At 48.1% G+C, this 18842-nt stretch overlaps 1 protein-coding gene across 50 annotated transcripts in view; it reads right to left on the bottom strand.

Annotated features, from left to right (window-relative positions):
- Positions 1 to 3706, bottom strand: part of LOC117309453 (metabotropic glutamate receptor 7-like) — a 141911-nt gene extending 138205 nt beyond the window's left edge. For 40 of the 50 annotated variants that reach the window (XM_073801835.1, XM_073801834.1, XM_073801840.1 and 37 more), the window contains exon 1: positions 2814 to 3647. In XM_073801835.1, the coding sequence (XP_073657936.1) occupies positions 2814 to 3632 (819 nt within the window). In that variant the 5' untranslated portion in view covers positions 3633 to 3647. Of the gene's footprint in view, positions 1 to 2813 lie in introns of all 50 variants that reach the window. The other 10 variants (XM_073801821.1, XM_073801823.1, XM_073801822.1 and 7 more) reach the window with 1 other exon arrangement.
- Positions 3707 to 18842: the final 15136 nt, after the last annotated feature.

Raw genomic sequence — 18842 nt, 5'->3', positions numbered from 1 at the left:
TTTCAGTCACTAAGTCTTCCTTCCCCCAGCCTAGAAGCTTACCTCACCATAAATTTTTATCTCAAATGATAGGTTTGACACATTCCCCACAGCAACCCACAGGGACTGGGGAAAAGAAAACTCAAATCTCTGGAGAGCTAAGAATTCAACCATTTAGAGGAGTTTCTTTTATACAGGACAGTCTTCATTGAGCTGAGCCCTGCAATCCCAGAGAAGATTCACCTACCCGTTCTTTTCCTCTTTCCCTAAAGTGACTGTGTCTTTGAACAAGGGGTCTGTGTTCCACTATTCTCTCTATTCATTTTGCAGGTTTACAGAGGCTGGGAAACTGGGGACTGGACTTACATGCCAGGAGCTTCTAAGATCACACGCAAAAATAAGGCTACTGGAAGAGACTGTTGGAATCTATCTCTGTATATTTGAACATGGGCAGTGGTTAACCAGGATGCTCACACCAAGCTTATATCCAGCTTGCAGCACAAGCCACAAGTTGGTGCATCCCTCCTACTACCAGCCTCTTCTCAATAAATGCAGGTGAAAACTGGGGGCTCTTTTCCCTCAGCTGTTCAATCCAACATGAATAGCTGCAATTTGCAAATTAGAGGAAAATGACAGTGTTTTCTCTGAATGGTTTTGGTCCCAACGCACACTGCTAATGCTGGCATTCCGTTCCTTTCCTTCCCAGCCCAGGGAACGGGGGAACTAAGCATAAGGCAAGCGTTCTCTTTTCTTGCAAGTGCCTCAGATCCACACACCAGAGAAGGAATCAGCTCCCCCTGGAATCTTTTTCAGCAAACACAATCCTTCACCTAGTCTGCAAGCTCTCTCTTGACTTTAAGATTTCACTCTTTTTTCGACAGGCAGGCCCATCTGCAAGCTCCCAAGCTCCAAGTGAAGGCACCAAAATAATTTTTAAAATGTCAAACAGCAAATGTGCCTTCAACCCCCAGAGCTCCAGTAAAAATACTGTGAGTTGCCCCTGTGGTTCTCAGGTGACCTCTGGCCTCATCCTCCCTGCAGCGCTGCCTCCTCAGGTTCTCTAGTTTAAGCTCAGAGGTAAAGGAAGTGCTTCTGGGTTTTGCTTCCAACAACCCAGGCTCTTCCTGAAAGCATTACCTCAAAGTGAAGGCTGCCCAGAAGCACTTTTGACCTTGCAAACATCTAGAGGTGGCATACTCAACAGGTGCTAGGGATGCTCAGAGGCTCAGAGGGGCCATACCAGGCTGCAGCTTTAGACAGGCACCCCTCCTTCTGGCACAAACACAAACTTCATACCCCTGGGTGCTGATGTAGTGACAGCTTGAATCTCACAAGGAGTCCCCTCCAGAAACCCAACATGCTTCAGGAAAGGCACTTGAGAGGGAGCCGACTTTTTAGCTACGGGGAGCATAAGGGTCAGCCAGAACATCTGGAGAAGGGACTAACTGAGCTTGGGTCCTACCAGGCAGGGAGAGAGCTGTGCATTAGGAAAGGATCACTTCAAGACAGAGATGAACAAAAAACTTGGAGATAGGGGTAGAGAAGGAAAAGAGAGGCAGAAATTGAAAGGGAGAACATAAAAACAGAGAGACAAAAAAAAAAAAAAGCAGGGAGAAAGAGACACAAGGAGAGAGACACACAGGAAGAAAGACAGAGAAACAAGAGAACCCATAGTCACGCAGACCCTGAAACTCAATTTCTTCATCCAGAAGCCATCCATCTATACCCAGGGCGGCACAGGAGCCGTGGGGCCGAGGCTGCGGGAGCAGGCGGTGAGAGAGCACTGCAGCACCGCCCACCGCTCAGCGGGCCCGATCCGCCGTCCTCGCATCTTCCGCCGTCCTCGCATTCTTCCGCCGTTGCCCGCCTGCACCCGGAGCTAGAGGACCGCCCGGCCTTGCTCAGCGCACCCTACTGCCTCCCGCCAGGCGCCTTCTTGTCTGGCTCTGAGAATCGTCCTCAAAACCCAGGACTGGGGTTGGGGGCTGCGTTAGGGAGCTCGTGGGAAAGGATGGGCACAGGGTGGGTGCAGAAAAAGCGACTGTGTCTCGCAGTTAGCATGAGCTCACCTCCGGGCTCTGAGCTGGCAGGAGTAGAAAGCTGATCGCCCGGCTCCTGCCAGTGGCCGGATCGCAAAGGCAGTTTAGACGGTGCAAACAACTGCCCAGAGCAAATCACCTGGGGGCACGTCTGCGGGTGGCTTCTCCCCGCTTGAGGACAGTCCCCACGCCTTCCGCCCCATGCCCTCGCAGAGACAGGTTACAGGTCGGGAAATCCAACCCGAGCGAAATGGGCAATTCACGTCCAAATGTAGGTGAAGACCTAGCCTTCGGTTTAAGAACTGCCTCCCTAAGCTCTTCTCGAAATTTTCCAAGGGAGCTGCAGCTTGTCGGGCGGCTTGGGGCAGGGAAGCTGGGGAGTTGAGAAATGCCTAGTTTCTAGGCGTCTTCTCATCTTTCATATTCCTTGCGCCTAAGTGGCTCTCACAGGAGCCCGGCACTTTTACAAGCCTGTTTTGGAACCATATTTCACTCGAATGCAAACCCATTTAATCATCGCCTTGTTTTTCGGAGACTGTTTCTTGTCAATGGGGCCATAAATCCAGAATGTCAAGCCGGATGGAGTGGAGCGCGGACAGGGCAGAGATGGAAGGGAAATGAATCAAGCAGGGAAAGTACCTCCTCGGGTGAGGTGGGAGGGATTCGGCAGGATCTCCAGGGTGGAAATGAGCGAAGGCTGACCAGACCCCGCACCCCTGGAGTCCAAGCCAGCCTTCAGGATAAAGAGCGCGGGGAGCTACGGCGCGCTCTGCCCCGGAGGGAGCGCCCCCCTACCTGGAAAAGCCTCAGGATGTTGGCTACCATGATGGAGACCGAACTCCCCGAAGCCCCAATCACTCCAACTCCTTTCTCGGGCTTGACGAAAACCGGAGGCTCGCCGTTGGTGCAGCGCACTTCGGAGGTGTCCTTCTGGATGAGCGCCTGGACGAAAGTGAGCGACTGTTCGAGCGCATAAGTGTCCCTGGAACAAGTGTCCAGGATCCGCGCTCCCAGCCTCACGTTGGGCAGCAGGTTGGGATCGCTGTTGATCTGGTCCAGGGCGTAGAGCATCGCTTCCAGCCTGTGGATCCCGTTCTCCCTCTTGATGTCGCCGCAGGGCACTCCGCTGGGACCCTTCGCGTGCACCGGGAACAGCCCCCCGAGGGTGACGTCCCTTTCGATCCGAATGGAGTGCGGGGCGTACATCTCCTGGCCGCGCGCCGCCGCCGCCGCCAGCGCGCACAGAAGCACCTCCAGCACGCAGCAGGGAAACTTCATCAAAGTCAGGGCGCGGAGCAGCTTCCCCAGCTGGACCATGCTGCTCCCGCGGCTGCGGTGGTGGCGGCGGCACTCGAGAGGACGGTGGCGGGCTCGCCGGAGTCCTGGCCCCTTGGGGTGAGCTCCTCCGGGGAAGCCCAGGGTCTCCTGCGGGCGAGGAGAGTAGGGGCGCCCGGGAAAGGGCAGCCGGCGAGGGTGGGGGGTCCCGCGGCGCCTGCCATCTTGGGGCGCCGTGCGCTCTTGGGTTCCCCGGCCAGCGCGCCGCGCTCGAGCTCGCGCTCGGTGGCTTGCAGCTCGAGCTCTCCAACAGCCCAGCACTGGGGAGAGAGCGAGCATGGCTATCGCTTTAAATGCGCGTTCGGCTCCCTCTCCTCCTCCGCCCACTCCCTCCCACCCTCGCTCGCTCTCAGGCTCTCCCCACCCTTCCCAGCGCCCACCCTCCCCACGGTTTTGCATCATCACGCAGGGAGGGGCTGAGTGCTGAGGTAAGGGGGGAGGGAATAGGTGGGCGGCTGTGGGGGGGGAGTACCTCCGATTGGGAGTTTCGAGGTCCCCAGGGAATCTGGGGATTGCAGGTCGCAGGCGAAGGCTGAGCTCCTGCTTCGGTCTCACTGTAGAAGCCGCTCGCTCGCCCGCCTGCACCCACACGCACATTCTAGGCACAGGGTGGCATCAGCCCCGGACAGGGCGGTTCTAGCTGGGGCTGACTGCTTCCAACCCTGAGGTCCGGAGCCGGGACTGTCAGCGCCGGGAGAATGCGAGGTAGTCGAAGGTGATGCCGCCAAGCATGAAGGGTAGTAGGGAGACCCCAGTCTGTACTGCTAATTCGTCTGTGCCAGTTTTTCCTAAGAAAAACACACATACACACAGGAGCCTGATTTATGACCTAAAGAACCTTTACGCAGAGACTTCTCCGGGGCCAGGCACTGGGCTAGCCTGTAGGGAAAGACGCCAACAAGAAATGCTGGGAATGGAAATGCATCTTTGGTCTTCAGGGGTTACTGTGGCCGGAGCCGGATGAAGTAACCCTGGTCTCCAGTAAATCTGTGGCGGATTCGCTCCTTTTCTTCCTTTCATCGCAAGAGATGGAACAACTGAGAACTCTGCAGAGCGCACTTTCTTCTCTGGCGCTGACAGGTGTAAGGCTCCCTCCTACCCATTTCCAGAGATGCTTTTGGGCTGATGTCAGGTTTCCTCGGGCAGGAAATAGCAAGAAAGAGGTGGCAGTAGGAGGAGCAGACAGAAATCTCCCCATCGATCCAGTGATCCATTCTTCTTTTTTTTTTTTTCTGGCTGAAGATTTGGGGGGTTTGGGGAGTGGAACCAGGATGCCAGAGCAGGTTGTAGTGCAGTTAGGAAGCTGTTTTTCAAAGGTGTCCCCTCCTGCAGGTCCAGCCCAAACTTGGCCCATTAAAGCAACAAGTGGCCCTAGTTCCTACACAAGGAAGGGCAATGTATCTGCCCTTGGTACCCACGTGTACTGCTTATGGTGGTCTCTACTCTTGCTGAGCCTTTCTGTTGGAGGGCAGCGAAACTGTCTTATACAGAATTGAGGGCGCAGAGAAAACCAAAACAAGACTATACTTTCTGTTGTAATGATAGTGTACTAAAGAAAAATGTCCTTGCACATAAACAACACAACACACACACACACACCTAAAAAGTCAGAAGTTGGGAAGTTGGTTGTCTCTTCCACCAACCACCTGTCTGACCTTGGCACTTCTGTTCCTGTGCCTGAGTTTTACTTTGCCCATCTGTAAAATGATGAAATTGAATTGAATGTTTTACAGGTTAACTTTTAACTTTCAAATCCTCTGTTGAAATAGGTCATGCACCTTGGGCCATGGTGTTCTTTTTAGACCAATATCCTTTGTTGCTTTATGTGTAGGGCACCCGTTTTTTGATACCCAAAAAACACCCCAAACATTTCCTGGTACAGAGGATTTTATTTTTTTTCTTCTTGACCACCCATTTATCTTCCTTCTAGGGAGAGTCCAGTCCATCATTTTCTTTTCAGACATGCCCCTCCTCCAGGTTTCAATACTTAAGGTTTGAGGAGGAAAAAAACCTTCTGGCTACAGTGTTCAAGGAAGGGAATAGAGGCTAACAAGAGTTATGCAGGGCTAATCCCTGGACTTCTGCTGGAGTAACGAGGTTGATGACATAGGGTTACCACTGTCCAATAGACAATCCGTGCCGGAGTTAAAAGAAAAAGGAGCCTCCTTCTTCTAAATGCTTTATGTATATCTTTTGGACAACGTTACACTATTTGATTTTGTAAAAACATACCATTTTACTGCCATCTTCAAGAAAAGTGATGTAAAAACTATGCGAAGCTACCCCTGTATACAATGTGATCATCAATCCCTCATAGATGTGATGCCCTGCTATATAAGTGCACACCTTGTGCAACCTTATGCTGTGATGCGCCCGCCCCTTCCAGCCAGCCCTGGAGCTGCGAGGGTATAAGCCCGCAGCTGTGCCAGAAGCTCCCACATAAACAGGGGAATATTTGAATCCCATAATGAGAACTACCAGAGAGGAGAAAAGGCAGAGAGAAGAAGGGGTGGGGAAGAGAGAAAGGGACCTGGTTAGAACATGCGAACTCCTGGATCCACATGTGCCTGAAAGATTGCCTCTTTTTTTAAATTATATAGTATTTTATTTCTGTTGTTTGAAGTCAAAATATCCTCTTGTAACTCACCTATTCTGCTATTCAATACATTGGATCAAAAAGGCTGGAACAAGTGAAATAGATATCCTGGTAAGGCAGCATTAGCTAATTTGGAAAGGGGGAAAGAAGCAAAGCAATAGAAAGGCATCCTTGGGAACACAAATACTGTGATCCTAGTATTTAGGCATCAGTACCTGAGGCTATATTTGATAGAGACTGTATCCTTATTTAGTTTTTAATTTAAGGCTATTTAGTAGGCACTTGGTGCCAAAAAATATATTTGAAGAGCTGTGTTACAAGTAATAACACTTGATTTTTCACCTGCCCATGTGAAGATCTATGTTCTCCTCTTCCATTTCCAGGTCACAGCTTGCAATTGCTCAACAAATAGTTCTTGGCTGACTGTTGAATGTTGCCTTATTCTGTGTTCTCTCTTTGCTCTACTCATTCTCCCCAACGTCTGGCAGCAATCATTATCTTCTTTTTGTTGCAGTCATCTGTGTGCATGTTTTATTTCCCTTGCTAAGCTGGAAGATCCTTGAGGGTAAGGGGCTAGGTATTATTTACCTTTTTAGCTCGGACAATGTTCAGAATGGTGTTTTGTACCTAAGAAGCACTCATGTGTTGAATGAATCAGAATTGGCTTGCCATTCCCCACTGCCTTTATCTCACAATAACAGAAACATAAAGTGGGCAGAGCAGAACCGACGGCAAATAAATTGTCCTCTTAGTCACAGAATGCAGTTTCTAGAACTTAAAGAATAATTAGTAGATTTTGAAATAATTTTGTTTTACAAAAATTTCATAAGATTGAAATACTCTAACCTTCAAGCTCTCGATCAACTCTAAAGGAGGGCTTTAATTGGCTCTTCCTGAGTCAAGTGTTTATTCCTGGGCCGATAACTGGGGCCATTGTCATAATAGAAAGTGTGATTTGTTACCAGAGAAAGAGGAAAGTGATGCTGGGCTTGCAAGATATTTCTATCTTCAGCCAGAGTGCATAGGATCTGGAACTTAATTGGTGACGCAGTATTTGTTTGAGATTATATGAATGAAAAATCTTTGTGTAAGAGTGATTAATCTAAAACTTGGCCAGTCATTGTCCTAGTGTCATATTAAATTGCAGGTGAATCTAGTTTTAGGCACAAAGATCATAAATATAAAATGTGTTCCCAGGCTTGGTTCTGTGTAGTCAGTAATCTATACTCACCCACTCATTAATAAAAATGAAAGTTAAGGACTCAGTCCTAACTTACATGCTTAGCATTGTATTTTGCTAACAATCTCAGTTTTATTTTCTTTGTTCTCCCCTGTCCATCATCTTCTGCAGAAAATAATGTCTCCACTTTCAATTCCCTGTCTGTTTAAATCCAATTTGTAATTTATAAAGTTGTCCTCCTTAAGGGCTGCTGCTTCTGCCACAGTAATGTACTCTGGCCATTATTATACTCTTCCATCTTTCATGTAGGTCTCCATCCATAGGTTTTGTTTTCATAGCTTTTTTTTTTTTGGCGGTACGCGGGCCTCTCACTGTTGTGGCCTCTCCCAATGCGGAGCACAGGCTCCGGACGCGCAGGCTCAGAGGCCATGGCTCACGGGCCCAGCCGCTCCGCGGCATGTGGCATCTTCCCGGACTGGGGCACGAACCCGTGTCCCCTGCATCGGCAGGGGGACTTTCAACCACTGCGCCACCGGGGAAGCCCTATACTTATGATTTTATATTTGCTTGTTTACTTTTGTCTCCCCCCTCAGCTCAAGAGAGACTATATTCATCTGTGTTAATCACTGCTGTGTTTCCTGAACATGCCTATAAATCATACTGAAGAATGGTGCCTGAAATTTGGTAAGGGATCAATCAATTTTCTTGGCTGGATGAAGAAATGTGTTCATAAATTAATGAACAGATCTTCGGGGCTTCTGACTTGAGGACTAATGGGAAGAGGATGGCAAATGGTTGGGACAGGGTACTGCAAGAAGTAGTATTTGGAGTACTCTGATAGCTATCCTAACAGATAAGATTGTGTTCATTTAAGTAGTTCTAACGAGAGAGCTGGGAACTAGGGACACACAGCGTTAAGGTTTTTATAATGCATTCTGTAGAGTTCTTTTTAAGTCTGTACAAATATCATTGAAAATATATGCATACATATACACCTCTGTTACTTTAATTAGTGCCTTACGAGAGCCCCTCAAGGAAAGAGTAGTAGCAACTATCAGTATCCTTCCTTTATGATGAACTTAATTTATTCAAAGTTACATCATAATTTATTTGTAACTGTGAAACTAGACTTAGTTATTGAATAGACCCTCCCTAGGAACGTATGACATTAATAAAACCAACAAAACTTTGTTCAGTTTCCAATGATAGACACACTACAGACTCAATTATGGGCCATCCAGTTTAATGAAGGGAAGAAGTGATTGAACAAATATAGAGCAAACAGAATATGAAGTTTTATCCTCCATTAATATTAGTAACGGATAGTGTGGGCTCCAATGCCTTCAAGATAGCTTGAGACCATCATCTCTGTGTCATGGGCAGGGGGATGTTCAGTCAGGGTGTCTTTCACTGTCACTGAGAAAAATTTCCATAATATATAATGATACCTACTGAAACTGATATGGGGCATTTGGGTAATAAGGAATCCATTAGCATATTTTTCCAGAAGCCTTGACTACAAAATGAAGACAGTAGATTTGCACACTTTCAGCCATGAAGAAGTTGTTTGGATATTCATCCTTATGCCTAATGAAATAAGCTTATTTCATCTCTGCAGCTTCCCATATACCATTTTCCCACCTCTGTTTTATGTTTGGAAAGACTTTTAGAAATTGAAAGTCAAGTTAAAAAGTGAGTGACAACTTAAATGATATATGGAATATTTTGCTGACTTACAAGAGCATGCAGAATTAAATACGACCCAGTTCAAATGTTTATTTTAACGTGTATGTTGAGGGGGCGTTTTCAAGGTGCCAGAAGATGAGAATTCACCTTCCAGTGTGTGTTACCAGTTCTGTTCATTGCACAGAATCATCATAAAATATACTGTTTTCTATGTACCTGGTATATATCTCAATTAGTTTGAAGAATTTCTCAGATACCTCTTAATATGTAGTGCTCCAATTCCAATCTTGCCATGTCCTGTACCAGTGACACAGCACACAGGAGTTTTATTTCTCTTTATTTCTCTGGGTTGTTCAGAACCCAATGAAAGAACAATGGAATGGGATCCAAGAGATCAGGGTTCTTGTCCCAGATTTACCATAAAATAATTGTGTCCTCTTGGGAAAATTATAGTCATTCTAGGTCCCTTTTCTTTACTTTGACAGAGCTGCACTAGATGACCCCAAATAATATAGCACTCTTTCAGTAGTCGCTTAGATGTTATTGGTATTCTGAAACAAATGACGACAATGACACATGGAGCTGTGCAACATCTCTGTAACTCTGCTGTCTTAGAGTTGCCTCCATTTTACAGATGATAAGATGACTGTGCATAGAAGTAGATGTTTGGAACCAGCGGTTCCAAAGTAAGTGGAGGTAAACCGCAAATTTCCTTCCTTCCTGAAGCTCACTTAGCCAAAACATAGGCTTCTGAATATTAAGCTGTAAAGCATATTATCAGTACATTTTAAAAGAAGCTATTCTTCTAGGATTTCCAATTAATAGCAGGAGGTTTTGAAATTCTTGAAAGATCATCTGATTTTGTGAGATTTGCAGCTCTATTTTCCTGTCAAGCAAGTTGTATTAGTGCCAGACAGTCATCTGAGCTTCTGGATGCTTCTCTGAACCTCTTGAAGTTTTCTTCTTGCTATCTGAAATTCATGCCAGATAAGCCTTTTTCTAGAGCATATGTACAGACTTGTGTATTTTTATATAGGAAAGCGATGCAGTGAGTCAAGTCGGGGGTTAAGCCCTCATTCTCAGAGTGGTATTGAGCTCCTGGTGAAATATAATCATCATTTCCTCAGAATCGGAAAGCAGTTATCTCAGGTGTATAATCCCATTAACTATTTATACATTTACATATGATACATGTATTTATTGTACCTACGAGGTGTGTTCTCTTTGGGAAGTACAAAGCTCTTTGAGACATAGGTTGTTCATTTTTTTGTTTTCCCACAAATACTGTGACCCTTTGAGCAGGAAGGTCTATATTTTACTAACATCTAGAACCAGCAGTTAACACGGTGTCTAAGATGTAGTCAATAAATATGAAATAGATAAATGAACACATTTTTATGTAAGGGCCAGGACATGGACAAATAGAAATTTTTCGTTTTCAGTCACAAAGCAACAACAGACATAAAAATGATACAACAAGTGCTACGGTCATTCAAAGAAGGCATAGAATAGATAGAAGGATCTCCTCTATGGCACAGGGACTATACTCAATATTTTGTAGTAACATCTGTATGGGGCACCTGCTCCACACCAGGCCCTATGACAGGTGCTTACATACTTTCCCTCTCCCCCATCCTATGGGGAAAGTACCTCTGCTATAGATTTAACATTTGCCTCCCCCAAAATTCATATGTTGAAATCCTAACCCCCAAAGTGATGGTATCAGGAGGTGTGGCATTTGGGAGGTGATAAGGTCATGAGGGTAGAGCCCTCATGAACAAAATTAGTGCCCTCATAAAAGAGACCCCGCAGAGGTCCCTCGACCTTTCTGCCATGGGAGGTTACAGAGAAAACACGCCAACTGTGACCCAGGAAGAGGAGACTCACCGGACTGTGAATCTGCTCGCACCCTGATCTTAGACTTCCAACCTCCAGAACTATGAGAAATAAATTTCTGTTGTTCATAAGCTACCCAGACTCTGGTATTTTGTTATAGCAGTCCAAATGGATTACGATAACCTCTGTCCTTAGGTTTCAGACCCAGAAACTCAACTTTGTAGAGGTTACGAGAACCCTAAAGCCACTCAACCAGACAGAGGCAGATTTGAAATTTAAGTCTCCAATTCCACATGTAAGTCTATCAGACCCTGCCTCCAGACATGACGTCATGAACAAGAGCTAATGCAACAAAGAGTTTACATGCAGCAAAACAATTAGCAAACAAAGTAAGAATATAGTAGACCAACTGTTTGGGTCACCCAATAGCCATTCACCACTCTTCCAGTTGAACAGAAGCCATGCCCCGTGGGCACATTCAGCCCTGCTGTTTTCACTTCCCAGATTTGAGGGGTAGGAAATTAATATCCCTCCTGGCCATCAGCACCCTGACCTCTACCACCCACCGGGCCAGCTTCAAGAACAGCTGGATCCACCTGTTCAAGTGAAACAGGTCTGCTCTCTGTGGTGTTGGCTTCTAGTTCAAGCAGCTCTCCCCACATGATAGCAAAGCTGGCTCCCAGCGGTTGCAAGCATGAATCCTACCAGCCTAGCAGTCCCAACAGATACCTTTTAAGTATTTTTTCCCCAAAGCTCCAGTTAAAAGTCCTAGGCTGATTCCAATTTGATCTGCTCAGGACAAACATTTTCTCTAGACCCTAGAAGGCTGCCAGACAAAATACAGGATGCCCGCCTCGTTAAAGCTGAACTTCAGATAAACAGTAATTGTTTTAGTAGAAGTATGTTGCATGCAATGTTGAAGACACGCTAAAAAGTCGTGGTTTTCACCTAAGGTTCAGCTTTAACTGAGCGCCCCGTGTGGGCTTTGCCGGCTGTGGTGGGCGCCGAGCGGGGTCGGCGGGGACGCGGGGGGGGGGGGGGGGGGGGGACTGTGGCCCGAGCCGGGTTGCACACCCAGCCCACAGCGTGCAGGGAGAGAGGGGCAGCCTCGTCTCCGCTGCAGGAGCTGAGACGGGGAGAAGGGGAGCGCCCCAAAAGGAAACCAGCTGCTCCTCCCAGGAGAGAGGAGATGGCTGTTCAGCAGCCAGAGACAGAAGAGGAGCCCGAGCACAGAAGCGGCGGCCTCTGAAGACGCGGTGCACATATTTCTGGTGTGCGAGGGGCACGCGGGCCGGTCCGTGGGAAAGAGGGGAGCCCGCGCCGGCCCCTCCGCCTCCCGAGCCTGTGCGTTTCCCTAAAAGAGCAGCAGCTGTGCAAACTGACGGTTCACAGTTGTGATAAATCGCCTTAGGAAAGCACTTCGATTAAAGTCACATCTAAATAGAACTCAAGAAGTCACCCCTGAACAAATCAATTGCGAGAGGGGCAGCTCTGGGCGCGCCCCCACCCCGCTGCTGTTTTGCTTTCCCCGCAGGACGAGGGCCGCTCACTGGGTCGCGGGGACAGCGCGCTGTCTCAGCTGGGGAAGAGGCGCTTCCTCAGGACACATGCAAAACCCAAAGTGTGAAAGGAGGCCTTTATGCCATTCCTTTGGGGGATTTCTTAATGACGTAAAGCCCAACTTGGTTTTAGATCTGCCTGTCGTTTCCATGACAGAACCTTCCTGGGGGGTCCACCAGCAGCGGGGTGGCCAGGCGCCACAGGGCTGTGCATCTCCATCTGTAGCATTTTCAGAGAAACTCTCGGATAGGTTTTCTCCAACAGGTTCTTTTTCCTTCAGTTTATAAAGTCATTCTCCTGCACAAAATGAACGGCCTGAAGACATCACTGAGCCTCTTTTTCTCCCAGGGTCAGGGCCAGCACGGCCCCCAGACCACAGGGGCGCAGGACCTCACAATGGGCTTCAGGCCTTCCCCTCCCCTCCCGCCCCTCCCACCCTGCCCTACCCCTCCCCTCCTCCCCTGCAGAAATCACATCCCTTTCTCCAGACTCCCCACTTCAGCTTGAATTCCAGCAGATCTTTACCCTGCCAGTTAGTAATTCAGGACTAATTAGGTGATTGCTTTCATTTATGGTAGCAGTTGGGTCGGGGGTGGGGGGTGGGGGTGGGATGAAATGGCTTTGCCCCTATTCTTGTTGGAAAAATAAATCACACCCACTGTCACTTGAGATCTTACTTTGGCCCCCAATCAAGCAAATTAGCAGCGTGGTTCATTTCCCCAGCATTCACTCCTGAACAGACGGCAGTGCCCTGGAACATGGCTTAGAGCTGAGTGGTCAGTGCAATTGTTTGGGGCTGTTTGTGCCGACAATGAGAGGAGACGCCTGTCTCCCAAAAGAAGAGTGGCCCTTGTCTTGCTTAGGCCAACGAGCTGCCCGGAGCGCTGCCCGCCTGGCTTCTGAGGAAGATGTACACCGCCGTCTAGTGGATATGGGGGCTCACTGCAGTGTGCTCGCTCTCCCGCCTTTCCTTCTGGCCGGTAAGGACAAGCAATAATGCTTCTTGTAAATTCCTAAAAATAGGGAGGTCTCATTATATCACCAGGAGTGAAATGTTTGCCTCGATGTCTGTAATGAAAGTGCAACCCCATGTTTGCATAACGTCTGTCTTGTCAGTAGCCCTCTTTCATCCCGATGTTTAGGTCCAAGACAGGATTGTCATTGTCTGAGCAATGGGTATCTCTGTGAAGCTGGGTAGTTCTCCCCTGTCCCAAGTAGTGTGGGAGGAGACAGTCAGCACCTTCAGAGGCGCCTTCATCTCTGCAGCCTCGCCATCACTCCTCCTCTCGCCAACAGCAAGCCCTATTCCAAAGTGCACAGGGTAGAGGCGTTCGAAAGTTGGCTTGTTCAACCAGGGGCATTGCCACTTCCCAGCGGGAGCCACAAACACACCCACATCCTAAGACTCTTTTCAGTCTTGGTGTTGAGGGGGTTCCCACTCTGTCCCCTGCCTACACACAAGTCAGCGTCTTTTTCCTTTCCACTCATTCTACCTACATGAAGAGCACGTTGATCTCCCCAGTTTTAACACAGGAACCATGATTTTCTTCGGTTTTGTGTATGTGGGGGGTAGAGAATGGGAGAGAGAGCAAGTACATCCCAATATGGAAGGACTTGGGGCCGTGGTTCTCAAACAGGGGCAATTTTGCCCCCAAGAGACACTTGAAAGTGTCTTGGGACACTTTGGATGGTCACAGCTTACGCGAGGCTAAAAGTCCTTCCATCACAGGACAGGCCCACAGCAAAGAAGCATCCAACCCCACCCAGCAGTCGTGCTGAGGCTGAGAAAGCCTGGTTTAGGCTCGCAGATATCGCCCTCCAGCAAGCCGGTGAGAACACTGATTGTCCTCAAATGGGCCACACTGCAGAGGCTGTGGATAGATAATGCATCCTCTCCCAAGTCAGTACTGACCACCGTTTTTCTTCTTTTAAACTCTTCCATTTTAAACATAATTTAGCTGTCTCTTTCTTGTCCCTCTGCTCTGCTGGGAAGAGAAAGGATTGGAAAGGGGGAGGGGAAGGTGACAGAAAAGGAGGATTAGAGGCCTGACCTGTTTCTCCTGCAGAAGCTGGGCACATTCCTCTCTCACAAGCTTTGTGACCCAGCAGGGTACAATTAAAAGCACAACAATTTGCTTGTTATTCAAGTCAGGCATTAGTCCGGGTAATGGCATGCTTGCTAGAGAGATGGATTTCCTTGTTTGGAGCTAAGCACAGGGCTAGCTGAATTCTCCATGGAGAAATCTTGATTTGTTCTGGTCTTTCATGTTTTCTACAGAGAAGGGATTATGTCTTCCTAAAGAGGGACCTTGCTTACAAAGCTACAAAAGTATAAGAAAAGGATTTAGGGCAGAGGGGCCTGTGGTTACGTAGCTGAGGGGTACAGGGAATTTCAGAGCCAAGGATTATTTAAAGCCATAAAGTTAAAAAAATAATTGGTTTAGGGACTCCCCTGGTGGTGCAGTGGTTAAGAATCCACCTGCCAGTGCAGGGGACATGGGTTCGAGCCCTGGTCCGGGAAGATCCCACATGCCACGGAGCAACTAAGCCCGTGCGCCACAACTACGGAGCCTGCACTCTAGAGCCCGCGAGCTACAACTACTGAGCCCAAGTGCCACAACTACTGAAGCCCACGCGCCTAAAGCCCGTGCTCTGCAACAAGAGAAGCCACCCAATGAGAAGCCCGCGAACCGCAACGAAGAGTAGCCCCTGCTCACCGCAACTAGAGAAAGCCCGCGTGCAGCAACAAAGACCTAAGGCAGGCAAAAATAAAAATAAATAAATTTTTTAAAATTTATTTTAAAAATTAGTTTAGCACTACTGCATCCGTGCTGGCGAGTACGCTGTAAAGGCAATTAAGCATGAGCTAAAATTCATTTTACTTTGGCTAATTACTGCATGGATCCAGGAGAGGGAGGGGAAAGAAAACATGCCCCCTCCCTGGCAATCAGGGAGGACGTTGGTTTTGGTTTCTTTGCCTTATCGGCACGCTTATTAGTTGGGGTGCCCAGAATCCAGCCGTCACAAGGGCCTTATTAGTTAAAACACAGGAAAATTGTTCTCTCAAGGCAGAGCAGTGAATGCTCTGCTGTCCCAGTGACCAAGCAGAAGCCACTATTAGTTTTAACTCCATCAATTATTGTTAGCCAGAGAGGACATGACATACACAGTCCTGACTTCACCCATGTGCCTGCTGAGCCTGGGTCAGGGGCTCTCAACCCAGAGCAACTCTGCCGCCCTCCCCCCAGCTCCCCGCCCCCGGGACAATTGACAAGTTCAGGAGGCATTTCTGCTGTCACAGCTGGGGAAGGACTGCTGGCGTCCGCTGGGCAGAGGCCAGGGATACTGTAGGAGTATCCCACAATGCCCAGGACAGCCCACAGCAAAGAATTATCGGACACAAAATGTCACCAGTGGCAAAAGTAAGAGGTCCTGGTCTAGACAGAGGCAATTTCCTCTCCTTGGGTAGGTGAAGGTCTTCAGAATCTCCGCTTCCTCAAATACATAATGGACAAGTCATCAGATGACCATATTTCATGCTAACTAACACGCTTTTCTTCCCACTTTTCTACACTGGGTATTCATTCTCCCACTTCAGGAAATCGAGTGACACTAAGAAAAACTTGCCCTGGAAGAATGGTCCACGGGGGCGAACCGAGACCCAAGTCGGTGCCCGCCCTCTCCTTCCCCGATTCACACACAGGCACCCAAGAGAGAAGACAGCGAGCTTCTCCGCAATCCCCCGGTTCGGAGTTTTGAGAAGTTTTATTCCCTTCTCTGAGATTACCCACTCCTCCCTGCATGAAGCATGTTCAGTGAGTCATTTGTCCTGCAGCTTTATAGGAGTTAAGAGCCCGCAGCAGTGAGATATCCATTTCCTCCCTGGAGAATGAGGACTCCTGCTGAGGGAGGTTAATGCTCAGGACAGGAGCATCCCTGGAGCTGGCGACAGCCAAGGGGCTGTGACTCAGGACTGTCCCAGGCAGGCCATCAACTCGCTGGGAGAGCCTCAAGGATGTACTTAGCCTCCGTTTACAGGAGGTGAGGAGGGCAGAGTGCTGCAGACGGGGAGCGGGGCGGCCACACCCAGACTAAACCCTACCCGGCACCCTGCAAGAGACAGAAAACCTCTCCCCTCAGGTCCCACCAGCCCTGCTCTCCCCTTCTGTGCACCCCTTTCAAATGCGTTTTTCTGCTTTGCCCCCTCCCATTCAATCCGTTCTAGGTACAGTGGTCACGGTGATCCTGGTAAGTCCCAAGTCAGATCGTGTTGCTCAGAGCTCAAAACCCTTCAGAGGCTCCCATCTGGATTCGAATAAAAGCAGTCTTCTCCCTCTCTCCCCCTCCCCATCCCCGCCCTCTGTCTCTGTCTCTGTCTGTCTCTCTCTCTCTCTCTCTCTCTCTCTCTCTCTCTCTCTCTCACACACACACACACACACACACACCGTCCCTCCCCTTCCCTCAAGCCCTTCCAGAGACACTGGTGAGCTGTCCCTGGCTGTTCCTAGCAGCTCCCTCCCCATAGCCTCCTGCACTTACTATTCTCTCTGCCTAGAATGTTCTTTCTCTCCGTATCTACAGGGGCTGCTCTCTCCGGTCTGTCCACATGTCCCCTTCTAATTAGGGTAGCCCTCTTTCCCTTTGATGCTTTATTGTTCCCGTAACCTGCATCATCTGGTAACATGCTAAAAACTTCCATGCTTTCATTTGCGGGTCCTTCCCTACCCCACCTCTCACTCCCAGATTGCAAGGCTCTCTGTATAATTTTTTCACAGCTGTCTATCTCGAGGACCAAGTACAGTGACTGGCTCCAGCAAGCACTCAGATATTCGTTGAAGAAATTAGGAAATGGACCAGGCTACTTAGCTTCAGAAGCTCTTTCATGGAAGTTCCCATCCCCTCCGTACCAGTTCTCAGCTAGTTGACTGAAGACTAGCACCCTGACAATGAGGCAGCTCTGAACTGTGAATGGCAAAAATATTTACTGTGTCTCCGAGGGCCACTTGTGTTTGGTGTTTTATTTTTTTAATAATTTTTTAAATTAATTTTTAAATTAATTAATTAATTTATTTTTGGCTGCGTTGGGTCTTTGTTGCTGTGCGCGGGCTTTCTCTAGTTGTGGCGAGCGGGGGCTACTCCTCGTTGCAGTGTGTGGGCTTCTCACTGTGGTGGCTTCTCTTGTTGCGGAGCATGGGCTCTACGTGCATGCACTTCAGTAGTTGTGGCACACGGGCTTCAGTAGCTGTGGCTCGCAGGCTCTAGAGTGCAGGCTCAGTAGTTGTGGCATACGGGCTTAGTTGTTCCACGGCATGTGGGATCTTCCCGGACCAGGGCTCGAACCCGTGTCCCCTGCATTGGCAGGCGGATTCTTAACCACTGTGCCCCCAGGGAAGTCCATGTTTTGTTTTTATTTGTAGTGAAATGCACATAAAATTGTATCATCGTATCACTTATGAGTGTAGAGTTTAGAAACGTTCAGGAGATTCACGTTGTGCGGCAGCCAATCTCCAGAACTCTTTTCTTCTGGAAAAACTGGAACTCTCTGCCCTCCAGCAACCGCTACCCCCAGCCCCTGGCGCCCATCATTCGACTTTCTGTCCGTATGAACTTGACCACTCTAGGTGCCTCATACAAGTGGAATCGAGAGCATTTGTCTTTCTGTGACTGGTAGGTTAGCATCATGTCCTCAAGATTCATCCATGTTGTAGCCTGTGTCAGAACTTCCTCTTTAAGGCTGAATAATATTCTGTTGTGTATACATCCCGTTTTGCTTATCTATTCATCTGTCAGTGGGCAGTTGGGTTCCTTCCACATTTTAGTTATTGTGAACAATGCTGCTATGAACATAGGTATACAAAGTATCTTGCAAAACCTGCTTTCAGTTATGTTGGGTATACACCCAGACGTGGAACTGGACCATATGGTAATCCTACTTTTAATTTTGAGGAACCACCATAATATTTTGCACAATGGCTGTACCGTTTTACATTCTCACCAGTAGTGCACAGGGTTCCAATTTCCTACATCCTCATTAACCCTTGTTATTTTTTCTTTTCACAGTAGCCACCCTAATGTGTGTAAGCTGGTGTCTCACTGTAGTCTTGACTTGCATTTTCCTAATGATCGCTGATGCTGAGCGTCTTTTGAGGTGTTTATGGGCCATTTATGTATCTTCTTAGCAGAAATGTCTAATCAAGTCCTTTGCCCATTTTTTAGCCAGGTTGTTTGCTTTGTGGTTGAGTTTTAGGAGTTCTCTGTACACTCTAGATATTAATCCCTTATCAGATATGTGATTTCCAAACATCTCCTCTCATTCTGCGATTGCCCTTTTCCTCTGTTGATAGGGTCTGGATGCACAGATTTTTAAACATTTTCATGAAGTCAATTTCTCTATTTTCCTTTTGTTGCCTGTGCCTTCGGTGTCATATTCAAGAAATCATTGCCAAAATCTAATGCCATTAAACTTGGGGGCACTTGTGCTTTTTAAAAGGACCTTTTAATGACAAGTTCCCCAGTTTGGGGAGTTCAGAGCCCTGAAACCTAACTATAAGTGTTCCCAATGCAGAACGTACATAAGAACCAGAGTGCTTAATCAACATTTCTGTTGGCAAGCAAGGTCCTAAGGAGCGTG

The sequence above is a fragment of the Tursiops truncatus genome, chromosome 1 (genome assembly GCF_011762595.2).
Source record: "Tursiops truncatus isolate mTurTru1 chromosome 1, mTurTru1.mat.Y, whole genome shotgun sequence".
Taxonomy (NCBI): domain Eukaryota; kingdom Metazoa; phylum Chordata; class Mammalia; order Artiodactyla; family Delphinidae; genus Tursiops; species Tursiops truncatus.
The sequence above is the reverse complement of the archived record's forward strand: the minus strand, read 5'-3'. Positions and strand labels throughout refer to the sequence as shown.